The sequence below is a fragment of the Myodes glareolus genome, chromosome 17 (assembly GCF_982192425.1).
Source record: "Myodes glareolus chromosome 17, mMyoGla1.1, whole genome shotgun sequence".
NCBI classification, from domain to species: Eukaryota; Metazoa; Chordata; class Mammalia; order Rodentia; family Cricetidae; genus Myodes; species Myodes glareolus.
The window spans coordinates 28,980,327-28,989,750 of NC_142042.1; the positions used below are offsets into that span (position 1 = coordinate 28,980,327).

The 9,424-nt window shown below is 41.6% G+C and overlaps 1 protein-coding gene across 1 annotated transcript; it reads left to right on the plus strand.

Moving 5' to 3' along the window:
- The first annotated feature begins 5,457 nt into the window (after nt 1-5,457).
- Nucleotides 5,458-6,134, plus strand: LOC125414763 (large ribosomal subunit protein uL1). The gene has a single exon (XM_085677727.2). The coding sequence runs from the start codon at nt 5,458-5,460 to the stop codon at nt 6,100-6,102; it is 645 nt and encodes a 214-aa protein (XP_085533853.1). The 3' UTR covers nt 6,103-6,134.
- Nucleotides 6,135-9,424: the final 3,290 nt, after the last annotated feature.

The window sequence follows — 9,424 nt, forward strand, 5'->3', positions numbered from 1 at the left end:
AGATAGAGAGCAAGGAAAGAGATATCTTGATTGAGGGAGCCATTATGGAGTTAGTAAGAAACCTGGCTCTAGAGAAATTCCCAGGAATCCACAAGGATGACCCCAGCTAAGACCCTAAGTAATAGAGGAGAGCATGCCCGAACTGGCTAAGGGGGAAACAGAGTGTGTGCATGTTAGCTGTGCTATTAAAATCAGGTGGTTTTTGTGTAAAATACCCAGGCTCATTTCGGCAGCACTCTTGCTATTCATGGTAACGAAAGAAGAGCGGACTTCCCATGGAGGTGAGATTCAGGATTGGTCTCTTAATCTTTGGCCCTTGGCCAAGCTATACTGGAGACTCTGGGCTTCATTCCCTCACATAGGAGAGGTGGTGTAGATCTGGACAACATGGTTTGTGCACACAGGAAAAAGTGTGTTGGTAGGAAGATGCTCCAACATGCAGATTGTGGACACACCCATCCTTTGTAAGGCGGTGGGAAAGGAACTCTATGGTCCCTGTTTGGCAGACTGGCAATCTGGAGATAAAAGGGCTTCCAGCTTGCCCCAGGACTACAGTGGCGAGGCAGGAAAAAGGAAAAAGACCGGCAGAGATATTCAGCATGGCTTTTTGTTAATGGATTCCCTCCGATACCCAGGTCAGACAAGTTCTTTAATTTTCCCCAAACTATACCCTTCAATGAGGTCTGTTTGAGGCAGAGACACTAATCCAGCCCTGGGGTGGATTACTTCCTCCTCTGCGTCCTCCTTTGATGTGTAGCTGATATGGAAGTGAGTGCCAACATATGTTTGTACAAATATATCGGTGAATGTAAGCACTCACTGCTAATTGTTACACTCTGAACCCCATGTGAGGCTTGCACGATGCCCCAAGGAATCGGAACCTAAGAAAATAATATATATATAAATATTTTCAAATGTTAGCAAAAATGGGTTAATTTCTTTGTGGTTGAAACCAGAAGACACTGCAGAATTACCTTGTCTTTCAACTCTTCGACGATAATGTGTTTTTACTCAAGGAGTTCAGGTCAAATAGCTGCTGGAAGAAACCGGACGTTTTTTTAAAAACAAAAAAGGAGACGCTTAGATTTAAAAACCTAAAAAATCGCGTTGATATTTTAAAAAAAAATGAAAATAAGGGCGATCTAACTTAAGTGGACTCTACAAAACCTGAAAGCAATGCGTGTGACAAACGGTGACGTATTAAAGATGATTTACGGGGAGGGGGTAGAGCTACTAGGTGAAAAAAGAAAACAGCAACGGGTGAGGAGTGTGGGAACTTCACAGTGCCTTGCTGTGCCCAACAGCATTCAAATTCAAATCATTTTGGAGCACTTTGGTGGCTTAGCATAATTGGGAAGGTCAGAGTGGTCTTTGTTCTCCGTGCTGTGGTCATCCATTTTCACAAACCCGAGAAGATTGCCGCTTTCCTCGGCTGCCCGCATTTCCAAATCAAACATCGGTTCCCAGTCCTGAATTGTAAGATTGCATTCCTGCTGTTAATTTTTGCTGCAAGTTTGTTCTAATGACTCCAATGACTCTTATGTCATTGGACACAGACATAAGAATTACCTCGTTGACCAGTTTCTTAGTAACTTGAATCCCAATCATCAAAATTTTGCAAGCATGCTTCCATTTTCGGAATGCAATCATGTACTTGTTTATGTCCTGTGATCTTCCTGTTTCCATGCAGAACCTTCCCTTTACTTTGAAATTGTTTTATTAGAAATAAACTTGATAATCAAAATTGACTTTCTTTTTCTTCCTTTCCTGGGACAGGGTCTCACTCCTCACAGGCGTCCAGGCATGGTTTGGGACTCACTTGGCAGCCCAAACTGGACTCAAACTCCGGTGATCCTCCTGCCTCAGCTGCCCGGTGCTGGGACTACAGGTGTGAACTATTATTACACCTGCCTTAGACTGGCCTTCTGTACATTTATTTTTTGCTTATGGAATTTAGAAAATCTTTTTGTTTTTCTTGTTTTACAGACACCCTTTCTAAATTTGCGCTATAACTGGGGTTCTGTGGAGTGTGACAGCTTTTTTTCCTATGACTGTTCTACTGGTCCTGGTACCCACCCTCGTGGTGCCCTATCTTCCTCTGATACCTGCTCTCTAACCACTCTGTGGAGGGGATGCCTGCAAGTAGAAAGAAGATCATGTCATGGAAGTAGAAACAGAGAATCTCATCAATACCCATCAACATTTGGTGCCCTTGTCATTTTATTTTGTTGTCCTTGTTTACTTTTCTATTTTGCAGTGACTGTCCTGTCTACTTGCTTCTTGAAGCTCTCATTCCTCTTCCGTCTCCTTACTTCCTGTTCTCAGCTGAAGAAGTCACTCACAGATCATTGAGAGAAATGACAGTCACCCGAGAACCTGCACCACCGACTCCATAAGTAACTGCAGGTCTTCCTTATGGAGAAAGAGCTAATCTTGTCACAGACTGGTAAATGCAGTTTTTCTTAATGCCCTACTCCATTTGGTCTTTTTTAAACACTCCATTCTTGTTTTTTTTAAAGTTTATTAAATTATGAAAGTTTTCATTTCCGCCCCTCCTCCCAACACCTTCCCACTCCCTCCTCCCCCTCCTCCTCCCTCTCCATCCCTAAGAGCAGTCAGGGCTTCCAGCCCGGTGGGAAGTTCAAGTTCCTCCCCACTCCTTCCAGGTCCCTGAAGGTGAGTATCCGAACAGACTGGATCCCAAAAATCCAGCATATGCAGAGGAAACAAGTCCCAGTGTCATTGTCAGTGGCTTTTCAGAAAGGCTCCGGACCAGCCACATTCAGAGATCCGGCCACATTCAGAAAATCTGGTTGGATCACATGCTCGTTCAGTCCCAGTCCAACTGGCCTTGGTTAACTCTCATTAGATCAGTCCCCTTGTATCAGTGGGTGATCGCACCCCTCGCGGTCCTGAGTTTTTTTCATGTTCTTCCTTTTTCTGCCCCTCATTTGGACCATGGGGGGCTCAGTCCGGTGCTCCAGTGTGGGTCTCCATCTGTATCGCCATCCATCGTCAGATGAAGGATCTGGGACTCTTGTCTATTTCCAATCTTTAGGCAGATAGCTACATGATTTTCAACAGGTTCACCTTCTTATTTAGCTTCTCTAGGATCACGAATAATAGGCTCAAAGACCTTTAATTATGGTTAGAATCCACATATGAGTGAATACATATTATATTCCTCCATTCTTGTTTTTATTAGGATGAAAAGGAGGGATTACTGTGGATGTGAATGCAGATATCACAGCCTTATTCTCATCTGAATAAAAGGATGTCATTGAATTTGTCTTCGTAATTGGGAAATACTCCACTAACCGCACTTCTCCACCCCGAATATACTGCTTCATTTCTGCCACTCTTCCTGGCTTGAAATCTTTGTGTATATGTGTTCCTGTACATGCTTGTGCATGTTAGGTGCATATGCAGTTATGTCCGTGAATGTAGAGGCCCAAGTTCAATGTTGGAGGTTAATGTCTTTCTCATCACCCACTGCCTTATTTCTTGAGACAAAATTTCTCTCTGAACCTGGCCAGACTTCTTGAAGTAATAACCTGGGCCCTATCAGCTTTGTATGGAACCAGCGGGTCCTTGAGCATCACGGAGGCTTCCTAGCCTAAGGTGGGACTTAATGAGGAGTTTGGGTATTAGAAGTTCACAGTCCCACGGAGCCTCCAGGGGGTCAGTGGCTCCAGTTCTTATCTCAGGAATTTCAAGAGCCACAGACACTGGGAAGGTGAGTGTAGAAACGGCTTTTCCTATAGGATTATAGGTGGGAACATAATAAAGAAAATAGAGCTGTCATACAGCATAGGCAGGATCCAGAGAATGGGGTACCATAGACGTCCCTATCTAGGGGTTAACAAAGATTCCCAAACTGAAGCATTGGGTGGGCAGATGAGCTGTCAGTCCAGATAGCCCATCCTGAGCTGTGCAAGCACCTCTGAATTTCAGTCATATTCTCATGTAGAGGCTCAGCCACGTACTCGGTTAGGTGAAGAAATTAAGAAACCATACCAGTACCAGTTGGCACCAAATCAAGACTCTTTCCAGCTTCTGTCCTAAGACAGTGCTGCTTTTGCGGTGTGGTCCCAAACTTCTGTCAGTTCTTTCATTTTAAAAAAAGTTTCCATTGTTCTTCTTTCCTTTCTTTCTTACAATATTCAGTCCATTTGCATTTAACAAATTCAGAGAAAATAATATATTACCTGTCTTATCTTAGTGAATCCAAAATTTTATCCCTAACTTACACTCTTTCTTAACTAAACAAAACTGCAACTATAACTACCTAGTCTTCAATTTCACCAAAAAAAAGAAAAATGTAATCTTGTCTAACAACAGAGACATCTTGCTGCCTGGACCATCACCCAAAGTTCCTCTGCAATGTTGGGGTACAGGTCTAGAGTATCTGGCATACTCTTCAGTGAAGCAGGAAAGTTGGAGAACTGTTATGCCTTGCATTGGCAAAGTTCAGCAGTCATTTTCCTGTGGCTCTCCTGCATGTCAAGTCTGCACAGCACATAGTCAAGCGATCAAGGAAAGAACAGCTATTTTGTCCAAAAACCTAATCTTACCACAGTGAAGAGAAACTCCTGTGGAGTTTCCTCAATGTCCATTATTCTTTTATGAACTAAATTGCTGCGGCCAGGAGCAGATGCGTCTCATTGTCATGAAAAACTGTAAGTTAACAAACCATCTTAAATGCCATATTCTATAGGTCTTTGAAGTGTTTGAAAATCATCTATCTAAAATTTATCTATGTACCCTTGAAAAAAAACATACCTAATGTGACTACAAACTTAATTATTATATATTAACTACTAACTTCATTTCTTATTTATACATTGCATTTTAAATGAACTGCATAAGCACAATACCCCAAACAAGAGTAGAAACATACATACAGTGTAACAAAAATAACATTAAATTTAATATATCAACATTCAAGTCAATGCAAAATATCTGAGATTAATAGTTGTCTTTTTATCCTTTATTTCTATATTCCCTTAATCTGTAACCCACCAAAATAACCGAAGACCACCCATATACCTAACTCTTGGAAATGTGGGTGTCATTTTCTCTACACTGCTTCCTGTTGTCTATGGGTGAAGCATTTTAAGGGTCCCTGAGAAAATTTGAGATAATGACCAAGTCCTGGGAAGACCAGCTATAACCTTTGTTGATAGGAATCACTTGTCAAGATTCAGAAGGTCTCTCTTGATCAAATCTGATCATTATTATTTATAAAGGAATCTATAACCTCTCTTCTCCTGTGGGAACAAAATATCAAAAATTTTTGACTTTTTTTTTAAATTGAAGGCATTTCTAAAGTACATAGGCTGGTTTATTTCAACAGTCCCTCTTTCAATTCCAAGTCTCTCAGCAGCTGTCCTTTGCTTTTCAGCAATCAAAAAACTTAAAATCCTCTTCCTTCCGGTTCCCGAAACTTCTGCAGCAATGAGCAGCAAAGTCTCTTGCGACGAGGCGGTGCGGGAGGTCCTGCATGGGAACCAGCACAAGCGCTGCAAGTTTCTGGAAACGGTGGAGCTGCAGATCAGCCTGAAGAACTACGACCCCCAGAAGGACAAACGTTTCTCAGGCACCGTCAGGCTTAAGTCCACCCCTCACCCCAAGTTCTTGGTGTGCGTCCTGGGGGACCAGCAGCACTGCGATGAAGCCAAGGCCGTGGATATCCCCCACATGGACATCGAGGCACTGAAGAAGCTTAATAAAAACAAGAAGTTGATCAAAAAGCTGGCCAAGAAGTATGATGCCTTTCTGGCCTCTGAGTCTCTGATCAAGCAGATCCCACGTATCCTGGGCCCAGGCCTGAACAAGGCTGGCAAGTTCCCTTTCCTGCTGACACACAATGAAAATATGGTGGCCAAAGTGGATGAGGTGAAGTCCACCATCAAGTTCCAGATGAAGAAGGTGCTGTGTCTGGCTGTTGCTGTCGGCCATGTGAAGATGACTGACGACGAGCTGGTCTACAACATCCACTTGGCTGTCAATTTCTTGTTGTTCTTGCTCAAGAAGAACTGGCAAAATGTCCGGGCTTTGTACATCAAGAGCACCATGGCCAAGCCCCAGCATCTGTACTAGGATGCCCCAATAAACCTTCGTGCTACCCTAAAAAAAAATTAAAATCAACCCAATAGATTGCAGGATCCAGATTCCCTGTGTATTCCCCTCTTTATGTGGCTTTTTTTTTAAAAAAAAGTTTTAAAAAAAAACTTTTGTATTACTTCTTCTGTCTCTTTAAAGACTCTATTTTTAAAACCTTTTTCTTTCTATAACTACCTATGCCCATTTTCTTCTTTCTTAAGCCTGCACTCATTGTAAAACACACTGGAAGCTGTTTGGTGGGTTTTTCTGTCTGAACCTCTTCTATTGTGTATCTTGCAGCCATTTTGTGTGTGTACGAGCAAACTTTAGACTGTTAAAGTACATCAGAGTCCTCTGCCCGCTCTACCAACTGGCTCTGCTGGCTTCTCAGTTTCGGAGAGCAAAGCCTAAAGTTCATGGCCTGGTCGGAGGTAGGTGACCAGGAACTGAATTCGACCCTCCAGAGCTCTAGAATGCTTGCATATGGTAGGCTTTATTTTTTTTTAACGTATTTTTTTGTTTCTATTTACCATAAAAATGCTGTTTAAGGTTCTGCTGTACAACAGGGTTTTTTTAAATGAGCCATAGTTTTTTTCAGCTTTCTCAGGCTCCAGATGGATATTTGAGCCCATGTTGGTATGCCAAAATGTAGTTGAATTTTCTTTTATTCCAGCCCCACATTGGAACACCAAAATGTTGTTGATTGTTTTATTCTTTTTACTCTTTTGGCTTTTTTGGGGGGGTGGATCTCACACCCCATTTCCAAACAAATCACACACTGAGTCTCATTCTGACTTATAAAAGCCTGGTCTTAGCTTGGCTTGCTTCTTGCCAGCTTTTCTGAACTTAACCCATCTACCTTTTGCCTCTGGGAGTCTTCCTTTTCTTACTTCTGTATTTCTTGCTTTCACTCTTACTCTGAGGCTGTCAAGCTGTCTGGGTGGCTGGCCCCTGATGTCCTCCTTTCCTTGTTCTCTTGCCACACCTTTTAAAAAATAGATTTCTCCTATGCCCCCCTGCTCAAGTCAGGAGATTTAAACAATGCCTCCATTTAAAACTATTCCTATAGGCAAAATGCTATACAATGGAAGTGATTTTAGGTAAAGAAAATAAGACTACTTTTTCACGGGTTTCAAGTTATAAATACAAAAAGTCATTAGGGCATAGTCAGGACCTTTGTTACCAGGCATGCCTTTCCACATGGAAGTTCCATACCAGGAGAGAGAGGTGCTTAAAGTAAAAGCCTGTTTACAAGTTACCTCTCATGATGGTGCAGTCACTCATTTCTTACCTCGAACCAGTCACTTGCATCGCTAAGAATGAGGGATATTCTGTTTTACTTTTCTAGAGGCAGTGGAAATGAGTAGGTTCAAATTTTAGAGCCCGAGTCCAGCAATAATGCTCCAGTCATCTTTCTGTTTCCATCTTGTCAAAGCTTGCAATCAAGCGGTTCCTCAACATGGGATTGTTGAAATGAACTGTCAGGCACCACAATTTCTTTTTAGAACATAAAATATCTGAAACAGTCTTTAAAATAAGTTACCTTAAGGATTAACAAGGAAGAGGAATATAGCAAATGATTAAAAGGAGTTTAAAGAGAAACTCTGTCTAGAACTGCCCAATTCATAGCTTGTCCTTGTCTCCTTGTAGTACCAGATGACACTGACCTAGGAAAAAGTGTCACGATTAGCTAGATATAGTTTTAGACCTAGAGACATTTTTGAACAGCATCTGGTACAACAGTTTTTAGAGAAGTGGAAAAATGTCTGTGACATGTTAGAAGGTTCAGTTGCTGTCTCAAAGTCAGCGCCACACAGTAGCAAGGGAGTAACAGTCAGAGTGGCAGTGAAAGGAGAGATGTGAGGACATTTCTGCCAGACAAAGCCTGTGCTCTTTGACACATGCCGTGCTACTTTGTAGCAGAGATCTGAAAAGGCAGCCCTTGGAGTAGATGTTATTCTTCCATTGAAAGGACTTTCAGATACGTCCGCTTTCAATAAAAAACTGCCATCTTGCATTTGGGGTGTGACTTATTAATTTTTGTAAAAGCTGATGCTGCATACAACCTTCCAATTTGTCGACTTGTGAAACCTTTTATACGACTGTCTTTAGAGAACAGAATCATTCTGTAACCAGACGTGAGTTAACTATACAATGAACTGCCAAATTCACAACACGAAGACAGTAAAATTAGAAAAAGTAATGAAATACTTTGACTCACCGAGTCATTATGTGGCTCACTTTAGCTGACAAAAACCCTTGCACTTCTGAGATCGTCACCATTTCTCTCTCTCTCTCTCTCTCTCTCTCTCTCTCTCTCTCTCTCTCTCTCACACACACACACACACACACACACACACTCTCCCATTGGGAGGGGTTGAAGAGGACAGCAGGCAGAAACCACACAGACAAGGCCAGTGAAATGGCCCAGCTGCTTAAGGTGTTTGCTTCTAAGCCTACAGACCTGTTCCACTGACTGGGAATCAGAGCTCTGTGGTCTCCTGTAGTCTCTGGCGTATTGAGTAGCTTAAGAACTAAGGCTCTTCCTTTTTACAAAATGGCCAAGTGCAGTTACGTTGGGAACTTCTAGCAATACTGCCTATAGAACAGTAAGGCCTTCAATATGAGCTTACCAGCTATATCAAGTGTCTGTTGTTTGGGTGTCCGACCATAACATATGTAATGTCAAAGGCCAATACACAATCTGATGCCTTATTTTCTGGGCAGTGGACATATAAAACATCTTTTGTCACAACTTCTGAAGTTGAAATGGATATTTGTTCTTTAATCATATAAGATTCAATAAACCTTTTTCCCATAGAACTATTAATATTTATTGTACATAATATTACTATGAAAATAAAAAGTTCATATAGTGTATTAAGTTGTTACTACTTTAAGAAACCCAATATTGCATGTTATTATGTGCAAAACACAGATTATGATGATTCTGAATGTCCAGCTGTGTAAATCATTTCAGTAGCTGTGAGGCTATGTGCTGTACCTTAGTGAGTGTGCCTCCATAAGAGCTGTAACAGAGAAATTCCTTCCTTCCCAGTAAAAACTAATAAAAGAGAGTTGTGACATTAAAGTTCAAGAAAATGCCATGGATGTAAAGGACCCCAAGAAGATGTCTTTTTTTCCCCACCTTTTACCAATGAAGACAGGACTACTTTTGATGTAGGGCATCATATTGATTTAATTGGGTCTTCCTAAAAAAATAGAGGTTGGATTTCTAATCAGGGGAAATTGTTTCTCAATTTAAGTAACACGCCTTGTTAAATGAGTGGTTCCTTTCAGTTCATCTAGTAAGCTGTCT